Source organism: Eulemur rufifrons, chromosome 7 (genome assembly GCF_041146395.1).
Source record: "Eulemur rufifrons isolate Redbay chromosome 7, OSU_ERuf_1, whole genome shotgun sequence".
NCBI classification, from domain to species: domain Eukaryota; kingdom Metazoa; phylum Chordata; class Mammalia; order Primates; family Lemuridae; genus Eulemur; species Eulemur rufifrons.
The window spans coordinates 594,750-619,045 of record NC_090989.1 but is presented as its reverse complement, the minus strand read 5'-3'; the positions used below and the strand labels follow the sequence as shown (position 1 = coordinate 619,045).

Here is a 24,296-nt window from a genome sequence, read left to right as displayed (position 1 = left end):
GCTGCCTGCTTTTGCAGCCCACTCACATGTGTATGGCTCAGGGTCAGCCTGAGATTCGGGCAGCATTTGCTCCCAGAGATTGCAGCCTCCCGCCACCCGGCTCTGTCCTGAGAACTTCCCTTCCCTTTCTGAGTCTCCCGGTTCTCACATGTGAGAGGGTGGGGTTTCCCTGTGTGTGGCACAGCCCCATCCTGGTCAGCCTTAAAAAGGGAGAAGTGGCCGGTGCCATATCTTTCTTCTGAGCGTGGAACCTCCCTCCAGGCTGTGTCCGCTCTTGGTGGGTTCTTACATTTCTTCAGAGTCATCGCTGCCTCTGGGAAGGTTGTTCTGGCGGGAGCTGCTCAGCTGCCACCACAAGCAGGACCCTAACTTTATTACTATTTTTTTCTTTACTCTAATTCCATGGCAAGTTATAAATTTATTTATTTTGAGACAGAGTCTCGCTCTGTTGACCGGGGCTAGAGTGCCGTGGCGTCAGCCTAGCTCACAGCAACCTCAAACTCCTGGGCTCAAGCGATCCTCCTGCCTCAGCCTCCCGAGTAGCTGGGACTACAGGCATGTGCCACCATGCCCGGCTAATTTTTTTTTTTTTTTTTTTTTTGAGACAGAGTCTCACTCTGTTGCCCAGGCTAGAGTGAGTGCCGTGGCGTCAGCCTAGCTCACAGCAACCTCAAACTCCTGGGCTCAAGCGATCCTCCTGTCACAGCCTCCCGAGTAGCTGGGACTACAGGCATGCACCACCATGCCCGGCTAATTTTTTCTGTATATATTTTTAGCTGTCCATATAATTTCTTTCTATTTTTAGTAGAGATGGGGTCTCGCTCTTGCTCAGGCTGGTCTCGAACTCCTGAGCTCAAACGATCCGCCCACCTCGGCCTCCCAGAGTGCTAGGATTACAGGCGTGAGCCACCGCGCCCGGCCCGGGCTAATTTTTTATATGTATTTTTAGTTGTGCAGTTAATTTCTTTCTATTTTTTAGTAGAGACGGGGTCTCACTCTTGCTCAGGCTGGTCTCGAACTCCTGACCTCGAGCGATCCTCCCGCCTCGGCCTCCCAGAGTGCTAGGATTACAGGCGTGAGCCACCGTGCCGGGCCATAAATTTTGTTTTTAATAACTTAATTTTTAATTAAGGAGTTGAGGCCAGTTTTACGTATCTTTGTTTTGTTTCTTACTGATAATGTTGAGTAGTTTCTTGACCTAGTTTCTTTCTCTTTGAAAATCAGGCTGTTCGTCTGTCTTTTGCTTTCTCTTTCATCTCCTTTTCCACAAGGTTCCTTTACCGTCACTAGTTCCAGTGTATCAGCCTCTTGCTCGCGTCCTTCCCGTGTCCTGGGATGTGAGCTGTGCACCTCTCAGGAGAGCTGAGCCCACCCACCGCTGCTGTCCTCGTGTCTTGGGCATCCGCCTTGCTGCCCGATGTCCTGCTCTTTCCGCAGCATCTGGCCTCCCTGGGGCAGAGACCCGGGCGCGGCTGAGTTTTCTCCACTCGGTCTTGGTCTCAACACAGAAGGCCTCTGGCCCGCCTGGGCCCCGCCAGCGTGCGTGTTCTCACACCTGAGTTTTCATCAAGGCCCACCAGCGCCTGGGACAAACAACAGTCAATTCTAGGTGCCAGGATTTGGAGAGCATTTTATGTAGGGTTTATTTTGTTTTATTTTATTTAGTTTGAAATTTGTTCATTTTAGGTTTCTTCCATTCTTGACAATGTAAGAAATACTCTCGTTGCTGCGTTCAGCATAATGTCTGTATGTTGTGATGTTTCTCTGTCTTCAGAGATAGATTTGGGTCATTACGTTCAGTAATCTTTTCCTTTAATTTCTTTTCCCTTGAATAAAATTATGATATCTATAGGTAAAGCATAATTTAGTTGAAGTCCACCAGGAAGAACTGAACAAAACTAAGGAGAAGAATCAGCTGTTGAAACAGGAATTAAAAGAAAAAGAAGCCGAGTGGAAAGTTCTAAGTGAGGATCTGAAGAGAGAAGCCGAAGAGAAGTTAACGCTGATGCTTCTTGAGCTGAGAGAAAAGGCCGAGTCTGAGAAGCGGTCGGCACTGAACACGTTTGAGCTCCGGGAGGAGGAAATGCGGCAGCTGCAGGACCAGCAGGCCGCGCAGATCCTGGCCCTGGAGCAGTCCCTGGCGGAGCAGCAGGGCCGCCTGCAGCAGCTGGAGCAGGGGCTGGCCGCGGAGGAGGCTCCGCCGGGCAGCCAGTGCGGGGACAGGGAGCAGGCGCTCCGGGTGCAGGAGGACTGCGCCCTGCAGCTGATGCTGGCCCGGAACAGGTGAGTGGCGTGGCAGCCGTGGGCTGGGTGCCAGCCGCCTGGTGGTCGCTGCGCCCTGACCTCAGGTGTCCAGCCGAGGCCCAGAGCAGGCCTGGGAGGATACACGTGGGCTCCAGGTGGGCGGAGAGGCCTGGAAGGAGGCGGAGCGGGGTGTGAAGTGCTGAGTTTGCACCTGAAATCACCACGGGACAGCTCTGTGTTTGCAACAGAGACGTGCTGGCGGCAGCCACACCCAGACCCCGTGGAGCCGAGCTCCCTGGATGGGAGCGAGCCCCGTCTGTCACCTCACTGGTGTTTCGCTTGCTTTAAGATTCCAGTAGCAGAACCTTCAGCCTCATTTACGAGGTATTATACGGACATGCAGTTTATCCACATAAGTGTGTTTGCATTTTTTTAACTTAAGCATAATTTTTTAAATAAGCATTTTTTCCTAAGATATATATACTTCCCTGAAGGTTTAAGTAGATTTAGAGCACGATTCGGTTCTTTGCCTCTTTTTGTGAGCCTCAGTCTGTTAACAAAAAAAGATACAAACTCTGTAAAATGATTTACAGAGGTTTATTGTGAGCCGAGTACGTGGGACCCCCTAGAGCGCTCGGCCTCGCGAGGCCCCGAGAGCTGTGCCCGCGGCAGCCGGGGACAGTCTGGTTCCGCACAGTCACGGAGGCGGGAACTGCACGTGAGCCCCTGACTCAGTGCGGGGAAGGTGCGCGTTGATTTGGCCCAAAACGGTGGGACCTGTTAAAGCAGGGGGATTGCAGGTGACAGGTGGGGTTAAAGGTTCTTTGATTTGTAATTGGTTAAAGAAACGAAGCTTTGTCTAAAGGCTTGGAGTGTTGTAGCTCAAGGCGTCTGTTAGAGTTGGGTTGGGCCTGTTGCTGAGTCACAGAGGTCATCTCTGCGGAGGGCAGGGCGTGACGAGGCAGGTCTGGCCTCCCTGCTCAGGGCCAGCGACTCAGCTTTAAGGTACTTGTGGGGTCCCCTTGGCCAGGAGGGGGTCCATTCAGTCAGCTGGGGACTTAAGATTTTGTTTTAGTTCACAAGTCCGTGGCTGTGGTGGCTGGAGGTGTCCTTGTCGTGGGGTCTTCGGACCTGCTGTTGGTTCTGTTTTGTCTGCCCCACCCGCCTCTCCCCTGCGCCACAGTGACATGCAGGAGTTCTGCTCTGGGCTGGGGAGCGCGTGTCCAAATCCGCACCCACCACGTGTGAGCCACATAGACGTGGGCACGAGACCTTAGTGCTCTCACTTGGTGGGTGGTAAAGGCTAAATGAGATAATCTGTGGGAAACACTTCGATAGGCTCGGCGGATGGTACCTCTTGTTATTTGTGTGAACCTAACAAAGCACATCAGTGATGCGTCTCGTGTGCCCCGCAGAGAACTCGGCACTTTCCCCGGACTCTCCCAGTTCCGGGCTCTTGCTGGTTCCTGGTGGGATTCTGGTCCTTTCCTTAGGATTCTCGCTCCTGCCCTGCCTTGCCCCCACACCGCCTGCGGTTCTCTTTAGTTTGCGGTCAGGTTCTTCCTGGAGCCCGCGGAGGTGCAGAGGTTGCCTGGGTTCCCTCCATGGCAACCTCGGGCGGTGCCCCGTGTGAGCAAGTGGCCAGGCCGTGTGCCCGTGGTTTCTCGCTGTGGGCACCACGTCCTCCCTCCAGCCAGTGACCTGGTGACTGAGGCTCTGGCCTCTGAGCTCCTGTGGCTTCCTGGGGCCCCTTCACTGTCCCCCGTTTCTGGAGGTGCAGATCTCAGACTGCCTGTGGCAGGAGAGGGAGTGAGGACAGCTGAAATGCAGCACGGCCAGAGCAGTGGGCGTGGCGCTTGCTCGGGAGCCGCGGCTTGGCGTGTGCAGGCTGGGTGCGTCGTCACCGGGTTTTGCTGTTCTGTGTTCACTTTGACTGTCACCGCAGGTTTTTAGAAGAACGTAAAGCGATCACAGAGAAATTCAACGCGGAGCAAGACGCCGTCCTGCGGGAGGCCCAGGAGAAGCACGGCCGCGAGCTGCAGCTGCTCCAGGAGAGACACCAGCAGCAGCTCCAGGACGTGTCGCGGGAGCTCGAGGACAGGCACCAGGCTGAGCTCCACGCGCTGGCCGCCTCCTTAGAGAGCGAATGGCGGGCTCAGCTGGACGCTCGCGTGGCCGAATTGCAGGCGAAACACGTTGCCGAAATCCATGCTTTGGAAGCGAGACATCGGTCCAGCCTGGACGCGGTGGAGTCCTGCTGCCTGGCTGAGGTACAGACGGTGCGGGGTGAGCACAGGCGGGCGCTCGAGCGTTTGCAGGCGGACTTCGCGGAACAGCTGCAGAGGAAGGACGCCGCTCCCCAGGCGGTCTTGTCTCAGGAGTCGGAGGAACTTAAGCTGAAACATGACAAGGAGCTTCGGTCTGCGCAGGACGGGCCGAGAGCTGCCGCGAGCGCTGGGCCCGTCACCAGCTTAGAGGCCCCGGCCCCAGAGCTGCCGGGAGCGTGCCAGGTGAGGCACCGCCCGTACCCCCTCGTGTGTGCATGCGTGTGCGTCCACGTGTCTGTGTGTGTGTCTTGTGTCAGTGGTGATGTTTGGTTTCACTGTGAGGTGGGCACAGAATAGTATGTTTTAAAGATTATTTTGGTCACAGACTCCTTGATAAAGGCTTTGGCCCCTGATCCTAGGAAGGGGGGGTGTGAGTGCAGGGTCTTCCCCATGGCTCCCCCGTGGCTCCCCCGTGGCTCCCCCGTGGCTCCAGGCCGGCCTGCACCTCTGCAGTTGGCGGATCTGATTCTCGGGCTGTGTGCACAGAGCCTTGGTCTCCTCTGATGATGCTTCTGGAAATTAGACCCTCGAGTCACATTTCAAGAGCGCTGGTCTGCTTGGCGGCACTTTCGGTTGTTAGCATGAAGGGGCGTTCCGTTGCCCAGGGCCCGAGCTGTCTGCGAGGCCGCGTGCCTGGGACCCGTGCACAGGCCACGCTGTCCTGACTCAGGGCCTGTCCCCTCATGCACGCTTTGCACATCCTGTGCCTTCACTCCCGTCCTCAACACGGATGGGGCTGCTCCGGCGCCGCGGGGAGGGCCAGGCCTGCCCCTGCAGGAGGGCTCGGCGGGGGCGATCCAGAGCTGACGCCACATGGGAAGTGGCCGTCCTGTCGCTTGAAGCGCGTGTTCCCAGTTGCAGAGTGGGCGTCTCAGGCCGGGGCGTGCGCAGACGCCGGTGCGTGTGGCTGTGTGGGATGTGCTGGTTTCCTGCTCCTGCTCCGCAGCCTGTGGTGGAGCCGGGGGCTCCAGAGTGTGTTACTGTCCGCTTTCCTTCAGCTCTGGGTAAGAATGGAAGAAAAGGTGACTGTGCTTTAATAGCTGTGAGGACGTCGTTCTCTGTTTCAGCTTGACCTCCCGTGTGGTCCCGGGTTGTGGTCGTGAGAGAATCCCTAGAGAGCAGGCGTGCTCAGGCTGCCTCTCTTGGGCGCGGGCGCGGGTGGACACAGCTGCCAGTCTCGGGCCTCTGTGTGCCAGCCTGGGCTTCACCTGGTGTCGGGGCAGGTGTCAGGGGACATGCCTGTTTGTTTGTTTGTTTGTTTTTTGAGACAGGGGCTCACTCTGGCCCAGGCTGGAGTGCAGTGGCGTCATCACAGCTCACTGCAGCCTCTAACTCCTGGGCTCAAGCGATCCTCCTGCCTCAGCCTCCCGAGTCACTGGGACTGCAGGTGCCACCACCACGCCTGGCTTGGGACATGCTTCCTGAGAGAGAATAGAGCCATGTTGTCTTTTGGGGCTGCGTTTAGAGGAGCCTGACACTGCTGGCGGCACCCTCCCGTGGGTGGGCCGCACCTCTTTGAAGGACGACGCGCAGAGGTCAGCTCAGCTTCCTCCCACGCCAGCTCCACAGGCAAGCTCTCTCCAACCTGTGGATTTAAATTGTGTTTTCTTGGTTTCTTTGGCGTAAAGAAAATGAACTTTAGAAGAATATTCACAAAGGAGGAACTTGCATTTCATACATGAAATGTGTTTTAAGCCGTGGTTTAACGTCAGCGGTGGAAAGCTTAGTTGCAGGCGGCGTGTAGAAGGGTTAGCTCCCCACAGACGTGGTGTGGGGCGGGGCCACAGCACCCTGTGGATGGCCCCGCGGGACGCGCTCTGGACAGGAGGAGCTGCCCGCCGTGCGGCCTGAGCGGGGCGCCGCTGGAGGAGGAGAGGATCGCGGTGTGGGGCAGGGTGGGCGCCAGCTGGGGTCCTGCTCCCGGGGCACCAGCACCAAGCAGCCCTGCGGGAGCCTGGAGACAGGCGCGGCTGAGACGCAGCGGTGGGCAGAGCGGGGCAGGCTGGTGGGTGAGCGACTCTCACGGGCTCCGCTGCCCTGAGTCTCCCGGTGCTGCGGCTGTGGGTGCTGTGGGTCTGTGCTCAGCTCCACGGGGAGAGGGGTGTGCAAAGTGCCCGGCCACACGGGACAGAAACAGGGGCAGGTGCCTGTGGGAGGGGCCTTGGGAGGGAGGCCCTGGCCTTGTGTTGTAGGCAGCAGTGGCCACGGAGCCGTGGTGCTGCTTTGGGTGGTCTGGGACACAGCCCAGGAGGCACAGGGGTGGGGGAGGCCCCGGGCTCCTCTTGGGCGAGGCTCAGGGTAGGGACATCTGCTGGGCCCTGGGGCGAGGCTGACAGTGGCCTGTGGAGGCCGAGGCTGAGCTGGAGGCACCGTCCCCACGAGAATGATGAGCATAGCCTGGTGGCACCGTGGTGCTTGTGACTTGTGTTGACACAGAGCACATGGAGGTCCTTTTGCAGACCTACACCGAGTATGGCTTCTTCCAGACTTTTTAAACCTGGTACGTCAGAATATTTGCAAGCACTTATGTCAGATTATGTCAAACAAGTCAGCAAAGCAATTGGAGCCGCTCTGGGACCCTGAGGTCAGGGCCCCCGTCCCCAGCCCCTCACGCCTGTGCGGATGGGGCTCCACCAGCAGGGTCTCCTCGCGAGGATCCGCACCCAGCCCCACCTGGGCAGCAGCGACACTCATAGCACACAGACACGCAGCGCACACGGCACAGACAGCCCGGGCAGACAGGGTGCACGCGTGATCCTGCACCCGCCCTTGGAGGCAGCAGGGGTCCCCAGGTCCATCAGAGGACGCTGGCTGGGCGCCCCAAGGCCCCGAGCGTCTCCCGTCTTTCTGCGAGGGAGGGTGAGAGTCTGTGTCTCTTCATAAATAACTGTATTTTATTTGAAGCCCTGTGTGCAAATCTATTGAGATGATTAGTTTTTGTAAATGCTATTTCTAGGGGGTGTTATAATAAGGACGTACTAATATCTCGTTTCTACCCATAAAATAAGGCCCTTGCATTCACCTAGATTTACTAGTTTAACAGTTACTGCTCTTAGCTGTATGTGACATATGACTGATTTCTGAAATTAGAATTTAAATGTTTGTTCACATGGAAGTTCCTAGAATGAGAATTTGAGGAGATTACAGAAACAAAGGGAAGCATAAAAATGAGACTTCTGCGCTGTGTTGAAGGGAGTTGGCGTTCTCTGGGATTGCTCCTTGGTCTTCTGGGACCCTTGAAGGCAGCCCTGAGGGGCCGTCACGGGCCAGGTGGCCGGAGCTGGAGAAGCTTAGGGCCCCGGACTCAGAGTCCAGGTGGTTCTTAGCACGACACTCCTGCCGCTTCTGCGCCAGCGAGGGGCGGGTCCCGTGCGGCTCCCCGAGGAGGCTGCCCTCTTCTCCGGGCCCAGAGGCTGGCGCTGACTGTGGGTAGAAGCCTCAGCCCTGCTGTGGTTTGCAGACGGGCTGTAGGCACGGCTCTGGGTGGGCGGTGATGCCCTGAGCCCCGAGGCGCACTGAGGACGCTCTGCAGGTCTCTGTCTTCTCTGGAACAGATTCTGCCACCTCTGTTTGCAGAGGACTGTCGCTAAAGAAATCTGCCCGGTCGTCACTGTTTCCCCTGCCCGTTTTGTCTGTGCGTAATACAAAGAGCTATTTACGTGTTAAAATTGTGCCTGGTGTTCTTGGCTCTGCACCGTAATTCTTCTGTGGTGACTGTTCCCTGAGTGCTCCTGGGGTGTCTCTGCAGCATTTTCCTAGCTGTGGTTCGAGTTTGCTTGAGGAAGTTGTCCGTGTGCTGCTGAGGACGTGCATGATGGATGCTCCTTTATGTGATTGTTTTTGTCTAGCTGATTTCACAGGAAAAACCAAGCAGCCTTGGGGAGGTGGGATGCGCTGTTTTATTTTATTTTAGGTTAACTTTTTGTTGGGGAAAATTTCCACACGTGTAACGTAGACTAATTTAGTAGCCCCCTGGTCCCAGTGGGGCACACACTGAGTGCATCGGCCCCTTCCTGCCGGTTATTCAGAAGCAAATCCCAGACTCCACGTGTTCTCACCTATAAACAGGTCAGTGTCTGTAACTGAGGTGTTTTTCCCGCAAGATAACACAACCACGATCCGTTTTAACCAAAAAACCAACAGCAACCCCTCTGTTTCATCACCTACCAGCCCAAGTGCCACCTCTTCCTGACCGGCTGTTCAGTCAGGGCCCACACGGGGCCTCGTCTGCACCGGACCTTTTAAAACCCCGTCCTGTGTGTTGGTTGGCCCCTCGCTCCGTGAGCGCTCCCGTGAGCCCGCCCACGGCCCACTGCCTGCAGCCCGCAGCCCCTGTTGCTGAGCTGCTTCCTGGGTGGAGGCCGCTCCTCTGGGCCCTGCCTCGGGCTCTGCCCTGCAGACGGGGCTACATGAGGCCGCCCAGGTCATTGTCCCAAAATAGCAGGGACACACTGTTCCTCCTCCAGGGCCACACTTCCTCTGGCCTCCAGGACCGGTCGTTGCACCTGTTGGAAAAGCAGAGCTGGTCGCAGGCTCGTTGGACACTCGCTCGTGAGGCGATTGAGTCACTGCCCCGGCTACTGCCCTTTGGAGTCTGGTTTCAGAAAAGCTCTCTGAAAACGTAAGCTTGATTTCTTTTTGATCGAAATATGTGTCCCCTTGGGAAGTCTCCCCCATGCCGGCGACGCAGAAGTAGGTTGTAATATGACCGGCATTGGTTGCTTAAAGCGATTTTATCTTTTCCTAGATGAGAAAACCAAATTTATTCATACCTTAATGTTTGGAAATAGTGAGAGAACCTGCGGTCGGCTTAGATGTAGTTTGAGTGTCTTTAATTCGTTGTCCGTTGGATGCGTCTGCACCCTCACGTCAGTCTTGTCTGTGTAGTCCCACTCTCTGTCTTCTCCAGGCACATATATTTCCTTAATGATTAAAATGTATGACGTTTTCCTGTCATTCTGTGCGTTTTTGGAAAAACCGGAGAATAACTTTTTAAAAACATCTTTTCTGCTTTGCCATTACCATTTAGAAAGTGGTAAACGAAGCAGTTTTTCTCCAGGGTGGGAACAGACACGACTGTTGGTGCGGGAGCCCCGTGGGGTGCAGGAGTAGGACCCCCTGGAGGTTTAGGGGTGGCCCGAGGACGCACGCTCCTGCCAGCTGCCCGGCTGTCCTGGAGGTCCGGGCCTGCGAGCTTGGGCACTGGCTGCCCTCCCCATGCAGGGCCGCTCCCGACAGCAGGGCCTCGAGCCCCTGCCACCCCTCAGGCGAAAGGCTGGGCGACGCCCGCGGGGCCCGAGAGGGTGCTGGAGCCCCGTATGCCGGCTGCCACCCTGCCACCCTCGAGTCACCTTGGTGCTCGTTGTGTCTCCATGAACTGCCTTGAACCCTTCCTGAAGCAGAGTGAAGGCTGAGGAACGTGGTAAGCTGAGCTTTCCGCCGCAGAGGGGCCTGGTGCTGTCTGCTGGGGCCCCCGGGGCCCAGACAGGAAGGGTCGCAGCGTCTGCCCACGCCGGCCGCTCCTGTGTGCGCCGGCCCTCCGCCCCCCACCGGCCTGGTGAGGCTCAGTGGTCACAGAGGAAGAGAGGTGGCCGTGGCCCGCTGGGCCGTGCTCCTGAGTGTGGCGAGTATATGAGGCTTCTGTGAAATATTTTTGCCTGAAGGAGGTACCCTGTGGCTCAGAAAAGTTCCCAGAGAACCACTGATCTAAGCCCCCGGGCTCTGGCCGCGAGGTTCTTGGCTGGGTGAGCACGGGGCTGCCGGAGGGGCCTGCAGGCCGGATGCTGAGGGCGCCACGTGGGTCTCCCCCGGAAGCCCACCCACTGCGGTTGTTGCCAGCTCTGCTATTACTGGGATTTATCGTGGGCCTTTTCCTGGGTGTTGATTTTTTTCTTGTTTTCCTAGTGCCTTGGTCTTAGTCCTGTCAGTCTGCGGTGCCGGCCGGCATTCAGGGTTTTGTCCTTGAATTCACTGAGGTTTTGTGGTTGGCAGGCAGGGAGCCAGCACCCTGCTCACCCCCTTCCCTGGGCTGGGGGTGGTGCGGGCCACTCCCCACTCCCTCTGGTGGTTGGGTACGAATGAGGTCATTAAAGCACTTCAGAAATGCTATAGTGGGTCACAGAAATGGCAGTAAATCTATTTCAGGAGAGACATTTTATAAAAGTGACTGTATTCATAATTCAGAAATAGTCAGCAGAACTTAAGGGTGTGATGCTAGTGCTGTCCCGTGTCAGCCCTGTTTTCTGAGTGTGGCCGTTGAGGTGAGAGTCCTCAGCCCAGCTGGCGTCTCCGGCGAGTTCCAAAGGGATTGCCTGCGAGTGCCGCGCACCCCTCCTCGTGTGCCGCCCCGCTGGAGAGGTGTGGGGTGGAGGTGACCTCTGGTGTCAGAGCACCGTGTGTCTAGGACGCTTGGGGAAGGTGCTGGCTGGGTGGTGGGAGCCCAGCCCCCGTGCTCTTGGCGGAGCTGGAGGAGGAGGAGGAGGGGCAGGCACAGCCCCGCCACCCCCAGGCGTTCTGGGGGCTGCACTTCTTGCTGTGCTTTGCCACCTGCACAGAAAATTTTCTTTCTTTCTTTTTTTTTTTTTTAGTTTCAGAATATTACAGGGGTACAAACATTTTGGTTACATGAATTGCGTTTGTACGGTTTGAGTCAAAGTTACAAGTATGCCCATTACCCATATAGTGTGCATTGTACCCCCAAATTTTATTTTCAATTAATTTTTAACGTGCAGAGTTAAAACATAAAATAATTTCATTGTCTTGGAAACAGCTTTTTCTGGGCAACCTTTTGTCTTGCATTTTAATATTTAAATTTGCTGCTTAACGTACCTTTTCTGCTAAGAAACCGTCATCAGATATCTTAGATTCAAGAAAAGTTTGGTTCTAGAACATTTTCATTGCCTCAGAAAGAAACCTCGTCCCCATTTGCAGTTGCTCCTCACCCTCCCCTCCCTCCTGCAGTCCCAGGGAGCCTCTAAGGCGCATCCGTCTCCGGGTTTTCCTTGCCTGGACACTTTATATGAGTGGAGTCACACGGCGCGAGCCCTTTGGTGCCTGGTGTCTCGCTGAGCGTGATCTCTGGGCTCGCTCGCGTCACGGTGTGTGTCAGGACTTGGTACTCGTCTCCTGTGTGGCCGTCCTTTTGTTCCCCTCTTCCTCCGTCACCACCTGCTTTCCCCTGGATGTCCCTGATGTGATTTGACTATGCAGCAGTCCCCTCGTCCACGGGGAGTGTGCTCCGAGACCCCCAGTGCCCGAGCGCTCCGTCTGCGCCGTCTTCCCCGTGCACACGCTTGGGGCGAGCTCGCCTGGCCCCGAAGGAGCACGGGGCGCTTCTCTGTGGCGTCTGACATCTGGATCGGCAGCTGCTCTGCTCCGGCACTGTGGGGCCGGGGTTAAGAAAGAGGAGGTGACTTGACGCGGGCACTGTCCCCTCACAGGCAGGCTGGTCACCTGGACGGCTGCTGAGGGACAGGCAGGTGTGCAGCACACAGGTGGCTGTGCGGACAGAGGGAGCATTCACGTCCCCTTCCTGGCCGAGTGACATAGATGTCACCACGCTATTTGGAATGGCACGCAATTGAAAACTTATGAATTGTTTACTTGTGGACTATTTCATTTAATATTTTCAGACTGAAGTTGACCACAGGTAACTGAAAGTGCAGAAATGAGACTACAAATAAGGAGGGATTACTGTTTATTTTTTTGAGAGGTTTTTTCTTTAATGCTTGCCCCGGGCATCAAATACTTTATAACAGTCTGGTTTAGATTAATACCAACTTAATTTTATTTTAATTTACATTTTAGAGACAGGGTCTTGCTCTGTCGGCCAGGCTGGAGTGCAGGGGTGTGATCACAGCTCACTGAAGCCTCTAACTCATGGGCTCCAGCGTCCTCCCACATTGGCCTCCTAAAGCGTTGTGCTTACACGGCCCCAACTTAATTGTCATCGCTTAAAAAGCAATTTGCCTGTATAGCTTCGTTCCCTCCTCTCTGCTTTGTGCTAATATTGTCATACAAAGTACATCTTTGTGTATTTTATGTTCATTGCTTTATGTAGTTGTCTTTTAAATCAGGAGAAGAAAGAGTTACACAGACCACAATTATTTTGTCTGATATATTTACTGTATAGTTACCTTTATTAGTACTCTGATATCTTCCTGTAGATTCAGGTTACTACTTAGGGTCATTTTATTTCAGCCTGAAGGACTCCCTTTAGTATTTCTTTCTTTTTTTTTTTTTTTTGAGACAGAGTCTCGCTCTGTTGCCCGGGCTAGAGTGAGTGCCGTGGGGTCAGCCTAGCTCACAGCAACCTCAAACTCCTGGGCTTAAGCGATCCTCCGGCCTCAGCCTCCCTGGTAGCTGGGACTACAGGCATGCGCCACCATGCCCGGCTAATTTTTTCTATATATATTTTTAGTTGTCCAGCTAATTTCTATTTTTTTTTAGTAGAGACAGGGTCTCGCTCTTGCTCAGGCTGGTCTCGAACTCCTGAGCTCAAACGATGCACCCGCCTTGGCCTCCCAGAGTGCCTTTAGTATTTCTTACAGGACGGGTTTGCTGGTGATGAATTTTTTCAGTTTTTGTTTTTTGGGGACTGTCTTAATTTTGCCTTCATTTATAGAAAGGTTTAAAATTTTTTTTTGTGGGGACAGGATCTCGATATGTTGCCCGGGCTGGTCTTGAACTCCTGGCCTCAAGTGATCCTCCTGCGTCGGCCTCCCAAAGTGCTGAAATTACAGGCGTGAGCCACCATACCCAGCCTGCTTTTCAGTTTGAAAGATAATGTCCTGGAAATAGAATTCCTGGTGCGAAGTCTTTTTGTTCAGTCCTTTGGACGTGCTGCCCCTGCCTCAGCTCTGCATCTGATGCAAGTTGGCCGTCGGCCCCACCCAGGGCCCCGTCGGCCCCACCCAGGGTCCCGTCGGCCCCACCCAGGGCCCCGTCGGCCGTCGGCCCCACCGAGGTCTGGTGGGTGAATCGCTGCTCTCAAGATTCTGTCTTTCAAAAGTTTGGTCATGATGGGCGTAGGTTTCAGAATCCCTTTCTTTGAGTTTATCCTGCTTAGAGTTCATTGGGCTTCTTGTATGTGTAGATTAATTTTTCTCCATCAAATTTGAGAAATTTTTGGCCATTGTATCTTCAAGTATTCTTTCCTCCCCTTTCCCGCTCTCCTCTCCTTCTGGGACTCCCGGCGTGTGTGTGTTGCTTGGCTCGAGGGTGCTCCACAGGCCCTGGCGCTCTGCTTGCTGTCCATTTCTGTTTCCAGCCCGGACCGGACAGTCTTACCTGACCCGTCTTCAAGTTTGCTCATTCTCTCTTCTGCCCACTTGACTCTGCTGTGGAGCCCCCAGTGAATTTTGAATTTCAGTAATCGTGCTTTTCAGCTCCCGAATATCCAGTTAGTTCTATTTTAGCACTTTTATGTCTTCCCGGAGGGGCTGCATCTGTTGGGGGGGCCGCCGGCAGCGCCCTCAGCGCCCTCAGCGCCCTCAGCACCCTCAGCGCCCTCAGTGCCGGCAGCGCCCTCAGCGCCCTCAGCACCCTCAGCGCCCTCAGCGCCCTCAGCGCCCTCAGCGCCCTCAGTGCCGGCAGCGCCCTCAACGCCCTCAGCGCCCTCAGCGCCCTCAGCGCCCTCAGCGCCCTCAGCGCCCCCGCGCCCCCGCGGGCGGCTCGCAGCTCCGCAGTAGCCTCCACCTCCTGCTTGTGCAGAGCAGCACGGCCAGCGGGAAGTGGGCGCTGGGGCCTCCTCAGGCCTCTCCCGGCACAGACACTGCCCTGCACATGCTTTGCCTTCTAGATGCCCAGAACATGCTGGAGCTTTTCAAAGCCCCCTGTGGACATCTCACTCTCTGGTGTTTCTTTTTAAGTTTTTTGGTCAGCCTCTTAGCAGTCCCAGCCGGTGTCTCCGTCTCAGGCAGCTGTGATGTTAAACAGCCGCGTGGATTGTCTTCAGCAGACCGGCTGGAGACGGAGTGAACTCTGACTCGGGTTGCCCTGGGGAGGGGGTGCTCCTGGTCCATTCTGTCCCCCACCAGTGGCTCCTGGTTTGTTCTTCTGATGGACTGAAAGACCCTACGTTTCTAAAAATCTTGGGTTTTCATGGTCATAATCCCCTGACAATGGTGAATTTCTTAGTCTATTTGAGATGAGTCCAGTCGCTGTTTGGGAAGGGTAGCAAGCTGTTGGTCCCACAGAGCTATCGCCAGTGCAGGCTTGTGCCCCGTGAGTGTGCTGTCCCCGAAAGGAGACTTTCCCTCCCATTCTCCCCTGAGCTCACCTGAAGCCGCGTTCGCTGCAGTCGGGAGCCTTGGTCTGTTTTGTTCCTGCTCTGGGTGTGAGTGGGGGCTCGATGAATGTTTGCCGAATGTGCTAAATTCCAGCTCACAGCAGAGAAATGCAGTAAGCATAATTGTCTAGCTTAATGGTATTTTTGTTATTAATGTGTACAGGGTGAGTTTGAAAGTGAGAAGAAAGCTGCTTTGCACGCAAAACAGGAGCTATGTAGACTTGGGAGCCAGCAGGCACAGGCCCTCTGTCAAAAGGAGAAGGAATCCTTGTCCCTGCAGCTGCGGGAGAAGGATGACCAAATCCAGCAGGTATGTGCAGTGCGCCCTTTCTTCATTATTGCTGTTTCTTTGCTGGTAAGCTGTGTATGACATGAAATGTATCATGTAACCATTTTCAAGTGTGCATTCAGTGTCATTAAGCATGTTCGCAATGTTGCTGAGACTCTGTCCCTGTTAGACAAGAATTTCCACTCACCCTCTCCCCGCCCCGGCACCCACCATTCTACTCTCTGTCTCCGTGGTCTCGACTGCTCCGGGGCCTCCCGTAGGTGGAATCGCACAGGACTTGTCCTTTGGTGACTGTCTTGTTTCCCTTCGCACAATGTCCTTAAGGTCCACCCAGGCTGTAGCCTGTGTTAGAATCTCAGTCCATTTCATGGTGAGTAATATTCCCTGTGTGTGCAGACCCACGTTTTGTTTATCTCTTATCTGTTGATGGACACTGAGGTGGTTTCCACCTTTGGAGGTTGCGAATAATGCAGCTATGAACATTGGTGTACAAGTATCTGATTGCTGCTTTTAGGTTTTTTTGGTGTGTATCTACGAATGGGATTGCCGGACTGGATATTAACTCTGTGTTTTACCTGTTTGAGGAACCACCGACCTGTGTTCCACAGTGGCTGCAGTGTTTCACATTCCTCCCTGCAGTGCACAAGGGCCCAGTTTCTCCACATCCTCACCAGCATTTGTTTTTTTTTTGTTTTTATGGAGTGGCCATCCTAGGGGTGTGAGGTGGTATCTCGTGGTTTTGATTTGCATTTCCTCATGGTTAGTGGTGTTGAACATCTTTTCAAGTGCTTGTTGGCCATTTGTATATCATCTTTGGAGAAATGTCTATTCAAGTCCTTTGCCCATTTTTGAATTGGGTTGTTTGGTTTTGTCATTAAGTTGTTTTGCATTGCTTTGAAGGTACAGATGTGTTTCCATGCTGTCTTTAGAGACAGTCGTACTGTGTGGGTCTGTCAGAGTAGCTCTAGTGCTGTGGCCTGATGGTCACGCAGCGCCACCGGATGTGAGCTTCCTCGTACGGTGACTGGAGGCGTCCTTTGCGTGTGACGTGTGCAGGGCGCTGCGCTGAGCACCGCAGAACTTTCTCATTTTACAGTTCTCTCCTGCCCGTCGTACAGATGCCTCAGATGCTGAGGTCCGGCAGAGATTCTGTGAGTTTCCCAAAATTCCCTGGTGATGGAGCAGCAGAATGTTTTGGTAGGACGTGGATCACTCCCTCCCAAAGGGCCGGGCGGCACTCAGGAGCCCCTCCTGTGCTGGGTGAGGAGGGTCCCCGGCGGAGGTGCAGCAGCCTCCCTGAGGCCTGGCGGGCGTTCTGTGAGGGGAAAGGGCCTTTCCAAATGTTTCCTGAATGTTTTCTTCAAAGTAACAGGCAGTTCTTCCATGATACAATATTGCTGCTTATTCTGTAAAAAACACAAAAAATAACATGGTTCATGGGCCCAATAGAGTTAAAAGCATCCCACTCAAATCCATGCAATTTTATAACTTAAGAACCAACAAGGCCGGGCGCGGTGGCTCACGCCTGTAATCCTAGCACTCTGGGAGGCCGAGGTGGGCGGATCGTTTGAGCTCAGGAGTTCGAGACCAGCCTGAGCAAGAGCGAGACCCCATCTCTACTAAAAATAGAAAGAAATTATATGGACAGCTAAAAATATATATAGAAAAAAAAAAATTAGCCGGGCATGGTGGTGCATGCCTGTAGTCCCAGCTACTCGGGAGGCTGAGACAGGAGGATCGCTTGAGCCCAGGAGTTTGAGGTTGCTGTGAGCTAGGCTGACGCCACGGCACTCACTCTAGCCTGGGCAACAGAGTGAGACTCTGTTTCAAAAAAAAAAAAAAGAACCAACAAAAACAATGTCAGTTCTAATGAAAGTATTAGCTCAGTTAAAAAGAAATGTTAAATTCTGAATCAGGAAATTGTAAAGTTGATGTAGCAATTTACCTTTGAAAAGTGGGGTAATAGCTTGCCGGAAGGGATGTGGGAGGGGAGTGGCCTGGCAGCACGGCCCACTGTCACCTGGCGTGTCCAGCTTGTGTTCTGCACGTGCCTCGGGGCGGGCACAGGGCTGGCCAGGGCGTCGGCGCTCCCAGCGGCTCTCGAAACAGAATCGGCTGTCGCAGTGGCCCCTGCTGGCCACCGAGGGCCGGCCCTGGGTGTGAGCTGCGGTGCGGCCCCTCCACCCTCCGCTGCCCGCGCCAGCCTCATGCCGTCGGGCACAGCGTCCCTGCGCCGCGGTGTTTTGGGATAGACTGTACGTCTTCTGTGTCTCTTTTGGTCACTTTTTGGTCATTATTTGCCATCTTGAAACTTGAAATTCCCTGTTTATTCCATTTTCTTTAATTTTCCCAGCCTGCGTGTCTTAGTCTGAGTTAGTGAGTGGTTTTCATTGAATCTGTATTTTCTTCTGTTTTTCCTCTGAGGACACCATTGAAGCTGTGGGTGCAGTTAGCTCCTATTCCCTGTAAGGAATTGACTGCAAAATCATGCTCTTCTCTTTCCTCTGGCGTGTCATCTTCCTGTACCTCCTAACATTCTTGTCTGTCCTCCCACCCCACACGGCGGCTCTCCCTCGTCCTGGAGAGAGCCAGCCGGCAGGGGTGTGGCCTGGGGCTTCTCTGTCCCCGTCCCTGTGCTGAGCTGTGTGACCACGCTCGCGCTCTGCCTGGGCAGCTGTGAGCAGCTCCTGGAGCAACTGGTGCTGCCAGGACCCCGCAGGGTCGGTTCGTTTGTTCTTAGGGAGAAACACGAAGAGGGGTCTTTGCCTGCCTGGCAACTGCCGTTTGCTGTGAGCGCCCAGCACAGCGATTTTACTTTGAATTATTTGTGAGACAGATGAGTCTCTGGTGAGTCCGCCCCTGTCCTCCCCTGGTGGCGGTTGTGGGCCGGGGTGGTTTATTCCTTTTTTGTAAGTGACAAATAATGGAGGAAAAACCACATTAATAATTTTTACCTTTAATCACCACCTTGTTCACCTTTCTCCATGTTCTTACTAAATGGTCAGACTTACAAGTTGAAAATATCGCAGGCTGAGGAGCGCGCATATGTACCTTCATTCATAATGTTGAAAAATTTTAAGTCAAACCGTTCAAAGTTGGGAACTGTCTGTAATCATGAAAGTTATGTTGAAAGTCCCCTACGGCCATTTATTTTTCACTCAATTGTTTGTGGGTGGGTTTTGTTTTTTTTAGAGACAGGGTCTCGCTCTGTCACCCAGGCTGGAGTGCAGTGGTGTCATCACAGCTCGCTGCAACCTCAAACTCCTGGGCTCAAGCATCCTCCTGCCTCAGCCTCCCGAGTAGCTGGGACTACAGGCGTGTGACACTACGCCCGGCATATTTTTAACTAAATGGTTTTAACTAAAGCTTGAAAATTTTTCTCACTAGCTGGAAGAACAAGTTTTATCGTTAAGCCACAAGGTGGAAGAGAGCCGTTCTGAACTGGAGATGCTGCAGCAACGGCGCGAAAGGGAGAACCAGGAAGGCGAGAACCTCATCTCCATGCTCAGGGCCGACGTCGACCTGTCTCACAGCGAAAGGTCAGTGTGTCCTTGTCAGCCGCCATGCCGCTCTGCAGTACTCGCTGCCGCCTGAGCCTCCTCCCCCCGGGCTTGGCGTCCCCACGACGTGTCTTCATCCCAGCACGGAGGCGCGGGTCCGCAGCTCACAGAACGGCAGCTGCCCGCCGGTGGGCTCTGAGCGCCTGTTGTGTGGCACTCGTCCCCTGCCACCTCCGTGTGTCTCTGAGACTGGCCCGTGAGGGGCTGTAGCCCGGTCCCTTCATTCCTCCACTGTGGAGGCTCATGTGTGGGTGTCACAGCCCCGCCGGGGGACGCCGTGTGTCCTGCGCACACCCACGCGTGTCTGGGGGCTCGCCTGTGCTCGGGGACCTGCTGCCGGGTGCTGCCAGGCCGGCTGACGGGCGTTTGCTGGCCGCGCTGCTGCGCTGTCTGCTCTGGGAGCTGCGCGGCCCAGGCCTGTGTTTTTCGCGGGGGGCCCCGTCGCCCCCACCGTGAGTGTGAGCTTCTGCGTGTCCAGGGGCCGGTCCTGGGCACCCCCCATCTGCGGTTTGATGCTGTGTTGTGGACCCAGCTGTCCCTTTGTCCTGAGGGGTCTTATTTAAGACAGCATTGCCTACTTTGGCCCATGCAGGGTTTCTCCCGTGTTGCCTCGTTCTGCAGCTTTGCTTTGTGGGCACATCTAGAGCGTCCTGGGGACTCGTCACTTGTTTATTTGTGTCCGATGTCAGGAGATTCTCTTGTTTTTACCTGTCTGGCAGAGCAGTTGGCTCAGCTCCGTGTTGGAAACCGCAGTTTCCTCTGGTGTGCGTGTCCTCCCCAGGTGTGCCTGTCCTCCCCAGGTGTGTGCCTGTCCTCAGGTGTGTGCCTGTCCTCCCCAGGTGTGCCTGTGCTCCCCAGGTGTGCGCGTGTCCTCCCCAGGTGTGCCTGGGTCCTCCCCAGGTGTGGGTGTCCTCCCCGGGTGTGCCTGTCCTCCCCAGGTGTGTGCCTGTCCTCCCCGGGTGTCCCTGTCCTCCCCAGGTGTGTGCCTGTCCTCCCCGGGTGTCCCTGTCCTCCCCGGGTGTCCCTGTCCTCCCCGGGTGTGCCTGTGTCCTCCCCGGGTGTGCGTGTTCTCCCCGGGTGTGCGCATGTCCTCCCCGGGTGTGCCTGTGTCCTCCCCGGGTGTGCGCCTGTCCTCCCCGGGTGTGCGCGTGTCCTCCCCGGGTGTGTGCCTGTCCTCCCCGGGTGTGCGTGTCCTCCCCAGGTGTGCGCGTCCTCCCCGGGTGTGCATGTGTCCTCCCCGGGTGTGCATGTGTCCTCCCCGGGTGTGCCTGTCCTCCCCGGGTGTGCGCCTGTCCTCCCCGGGTGTGCGCCTGTCCTCCCCGGGTGTGCGCGTGTCCTCCCCGGGTGTGTGCCTGTCCTCCCCGGGTGTGCGCGTGTCCTCCCCGGGTGCGCCTGTCCTCCCCGGGTGTGCGCGTGTCCTCCCCGGGTGCGCCTGTCCTCCCCGGGTGTGCGCGTGTCCTCCCCGGGTGCGCCTGTCCTCCCCGGGTGTGCGCGTGTCCTCCCCGGGTGCGCCTGTCCTCCCCAGGTGTGCGCGTCCTCCCCGGGTGTGCATGTGTCCTCCCCGGGTGTGCATGTGTCCTCCCCGGGTGTGCCTGTCCTCCCCGGGTGTGCGCCTGTCCTCCCCGGGTGTGCGCCTGTCCTCCCCGGGTGTGCGCGTGTCCTCCCCGGGTGTGCGCCTGTCCTCCCCGGGTGTGCGCGTGTCCTCCCCGGGTGTGTGCCTGTCCTCCCCGGGTGTGCGCGTGTCCTCCCCGGGTGTGTGCCTGTCCTCCCCGGGGGGGTGCCTGTCCTCCCCGGGTGTGTGCCTGTCCTCCCCGGGGGGGTGCCTGTCCTCCCCGGGTGTGCGCCTGTCCTCCCCGGGTGTGTGCCTGTCCTCCCCGGGTGTGCGCGTGTCCTCCCCGGGTGTGTGCCTGTCCTCCCCGGGGGGGTGCCTGTCCTCCCCGGGTGTGCGCCTGTCCTCCCCGGGTGCGCCTGTCCTCCCCGGGTGTGCGCCTGTGTCCTCCCCGGGTGTGGGCCTGTGTCCTCCCCGGGTGTGGGCCTGTGTCCTCTCCGGGTGTGTGTGTCCTCCCCGGGTGTGCGCGTGTCCTCCCCGGGTGTGCGCCTGTCCTCCCCGGGTGTGCGCCTGTCCTCCCCGGGTGTGCGCCTGTGTCCTCCCCGGGTGTGCGCCTGTGTCCTCCCCGGGTGTGCACCTGTCCTCCCCGGGTGTGCGCCTGTCCTCCCCGGGTGTGCGCCTGTCCTCCCCGGGTGTGCGCCTGTCCTCCCCGGGTTCACCTGTCCTCCCTGGGTTCACCTGTCCTCCCCGGGTGTGGGCCTGTGTCCTCCCCGGGTGTGCGCCTGTCCTCCCCGGGTGCCTGTGTCCTCCCCGGGTGCGCCTGTCCTCCCCGGGTGCGCCTGCCCTTCCCGCAGGTGGGCCTGTCCTCCCTGCAGGTGGGCTTGCTGGGGCAGGTCTTTCTCTGGACTCCTGCTGCTGTTTTCGTCAGTTTGTCTCCACCCCGGTGTCTCCTCGCTTTGCTTGTTCTAAGTCCTGGGCCTGGTGAGTGCGATTTCCCCCTGAACCCGAGTGGCTGGAGGCACCTGCCCCCCATGTGCAGCCATCAAGACTGTGACAAGCCAGGTCGGGGTAATGAGACTCCCTCAGTCCCCAGCTTAGTGTGTGGGGCATCAGCGTCTTTGTCACACTGCAGTTTCCTGTCCTTGTGCCCAGGGTCTCTGTGTAGGTCTCTTCATTCTTTTCATAAAGCTTTATACTTTCTTCGTGAAGATCTCACGTGCATTTTCTAGCACTTGTCTGTAGATGCCTTGAGTGTCCTGAGTCACTGTGGGACGTGGCGGCGCCAGTGGCCCTGGGCAAGGGGGGTGCCGGGGCCTGAGGTCCCGTGCACAGCGCTGGAGAGCAGGCGGCACGGCCAGGGCACGTTCTCCATCGGGCCCCTGCCCGTGTCTGCCCAGACGTGGCCGGCTAGCAGGGTCTGGGGTTTGACTCTTGGCCGCCAGCAGAGGGGTGAGTAGGAGGGAGGGATGGGCCAGGGGGGCTGCACAGCAGATTGTCCTCAGTGGAGTCACCCAGCCACGGACAGAGGGGTCCCAGCACGGCAGGTGGCGCCAGAATGTGCAGAGGGCCAGGTGCAGGGGACTTCTCATCCTGGGACCGGAAAGGCCAGAAAACATTGCAAACTGCACGTTCATACGATGCCAGAGAGGCGGGGGGTTGGGGGGACACACTTCCTCCTCAGGGCTGCGCTGCAGGGCCCAGGCAGCTGTGTTAGCGTGACTCTGGGTTCTGGGCAGACTTCTTGTAAAACGATGAGTCGTGCAGCCCGTGTTCCAAGCGAGCTGATCGGAAGGCCCCGGAGGCGCTGATAAGCTCAGGCTCTGGGTCCCCACAGCACGCCGGTGGCTGGATGCAGCCCCGGGACTCGCTTAGGTGCTAAGAGTGTCATAAAAACAACGAGCAGCAGCAGGGAGTTCTGCTCCCCTTCCAGCACCTCTGGAGCCAGCTCCGAAGGGCTCCTGCTCGTCACAGCGTCCCGAGGGTGCGTGTCTCTGGCCCTACCTGCTCAGGTGTCTGCGTGCGCCGAGGCACGCGCTCTTGGATCCCTAGTGGGCCTCTGGCCGGTTGGCGGCTCCTGGCCTTGTCCGGGGCAGGGGTCCCCACGGGTGTGTGTGACTGGGCTCCCCTGTGCCAGGCGGGCTCTCCAGGACGCCCTGCGGAGGCTGCTGGCCTTGTTTGGAGAGACCCTGCAGGCAGCCGTCGCCCTGAGGAGCCAGATTGGAGACCGCGTGGGGCTCTGCCTGGAGGATGCAGGCGCCGCAGGTGCAGACCAGGTCCTGCCAGCAGGTGAGTGTGCCCGGCCCCGCCCCGGGCCGCAGGCCCCTGCTGTGGGCTCCGTGCTGGGTTAGGGGCAGCCGCGCCGGGGACGCTCTTGGGAGCTGCCTTCCTCTTCCTGGTGTCAAAACCGCAGGGGTTCCCACCTAGGTCCAGCTGCCTGCCGCACAAAGAGCCGGTGGTCGAGCCGGGGACTGCCTAGGAAGAAAGGATTTTTTAAAATATGAAAGATGTCCTTTGGGAGAATGAGGAATCAGCCTCAAATCCGTCTCCCTGACTAAGGGAGAGTATGGGCTTTTGAAGCAGTGGCCGCGGGCGTGGGGGCGGGCCGTGGGGGGTGGCAAGTCGCAGTGCCGGGGGTCCGTCCAGGGCCTGCAGAGCCTCAGCTCCTCGTCCCGCAGAAATTCTGCCACTTCTGGGAAAGCTCAGGAAGGTCCCGTTGTTAGTCGAAAGTTTCAGGCTTCTGGCCACAGCCCTGCTGGCCTGAGAGCCTAAAGCACGCGAGGAGAGATCATGAAAGTCAGAGGGTCGTTAGAACTTGTCTGTCCCTGGTCGCGGTTCCCGCCGACCCGTAGAGAAGGCCGAGGACCGTCCAGGGTGGGCCTGCACAGGCGCTGCCGTGCCCTGCTCCCAGGTGCCCTCATCCTTGCGGTGGGTGATGGTTGGCCCACGCTGTTCCGGCACGCGGCTTGCTCACTGGGCGGTGTGTGCGCGTGTGCGCGTGCTCCGTTTGTAGCTCCGACGCTTGACGAGATGTGGTCTGACGCGGCCCCGCTGGAGGTGGACAGGACTGTGTCTGAGTGTGCGGAGATGTCCTGCGCGGCTGAGGTCAGCAGTCACGTCCGAGAGAGCTTCCTGATGAGCCCCGACAGCGCGCTGGGGTGTGAGCAGACGGTCCGCAGAGTCTACCAGAGCCTGGGCCTCGCCGTGGACGGCCTCCTGGAGATGGTGCTGGACTCCACCAGGCAGGTGAGGCGGAGGCGCGTGGAGAGGTGGACAGACCGAATAGTCGGACCCAACGGGCTTGGCGGAGGCCTCGTTGCGACTGCCACGCACGCTGCTGGCTGTCCGCGCCGCGTTCCAGGGCTCACCCCCGCCGTGCAGCCCAGGGGTGCCTGGCGCCCAGGACCTCTCTGCTCCGTCCTCCCAAGGCATCTGGGGACAGAAGCCCTCGTTTCTGGGAGCTCGTTCACCTCCCTTGGCATCGATCTTGACCTTCTGTTCCTGCCGACTATCTTCTGATGTGTGTTTTTCCCTACATGGGGCCTTTTCTGAACCAGGATGAGGAGGGGGCTTGCTGTGAACAAAAACAGCGGCTCAGTTTGTGTGATTGGGATGACACGCAAGCTGCCTGTGCTTCACTTTGTGTGCGACGGCAGCTCCACGCTGACCGTTCTCACGTTTAGGGATTCTCGCTGAGAAGGGGCACTATGTTTGTTAACTTTTCAGGAACATTTTAAACAATTAAGCCGTTGAATAGGAATATGTGGGAAGTAATGAGAGAGCCTTCTTTCCAAAGTCAGCCTGGTTGAAAAGAAGCATTTTTATGTGAGGCGTTGCAGTCCAGTTCTCAAACACCTGAGTGGGTTTTCCTCCTCGGACGGCAGACGAGCCCCCCGGGGAGCTGAGCCCGGAGCCGCTGCCTCCTGCCACTGCCTGTGCTCCCAGGCGTCCCTCTGTCCCCCTCTCTCCTAAGAAAGGTCACTGGGCAGATCTGACAAGGAATCGGACGCCTCTGTCTGCAGACCTCTCCGAGGCGTCACGG

At 56.9% G+C, this 24,296-nt stretch overlaps 1 protein-coding gene across 1 annotated transcript in view; it reads left to right on the top strand.

Moving 5' to 3' along the window:
- PCNT (pericentrin) overlaps positions 1–24,296 on the top strand; it is a 121,374-nt gene that overhangs the window by 47,309 nt on the left and 49,769 nt on the right. Inside the window, exons 13-18 of the mRNA XM_069474875.1 lie at positions 1,853–2,283; positions 4,190–4,754; positions 15,023–15,169; positions 18,536–18,687; positions 22,392–22,543; positions 23,268–23,500. Coding sequence (XP_069330976.1) covers positions 1,853–2,283; positions 4,190–4,754; positions 15,023–15,169; positions 18,536–18,687; positions 22,392–22,543; positions 23,268–23,500 — 1,680 coding nt within the window. The remainder of the gene's footprint in view (positions 1–1,852; positions 2,284–4,189; positions 4,755–15,022; positions 15,170–18,535; positions 18,688–22,391; positions 22,544–23,267; positions 23,501–24,296) is intronic.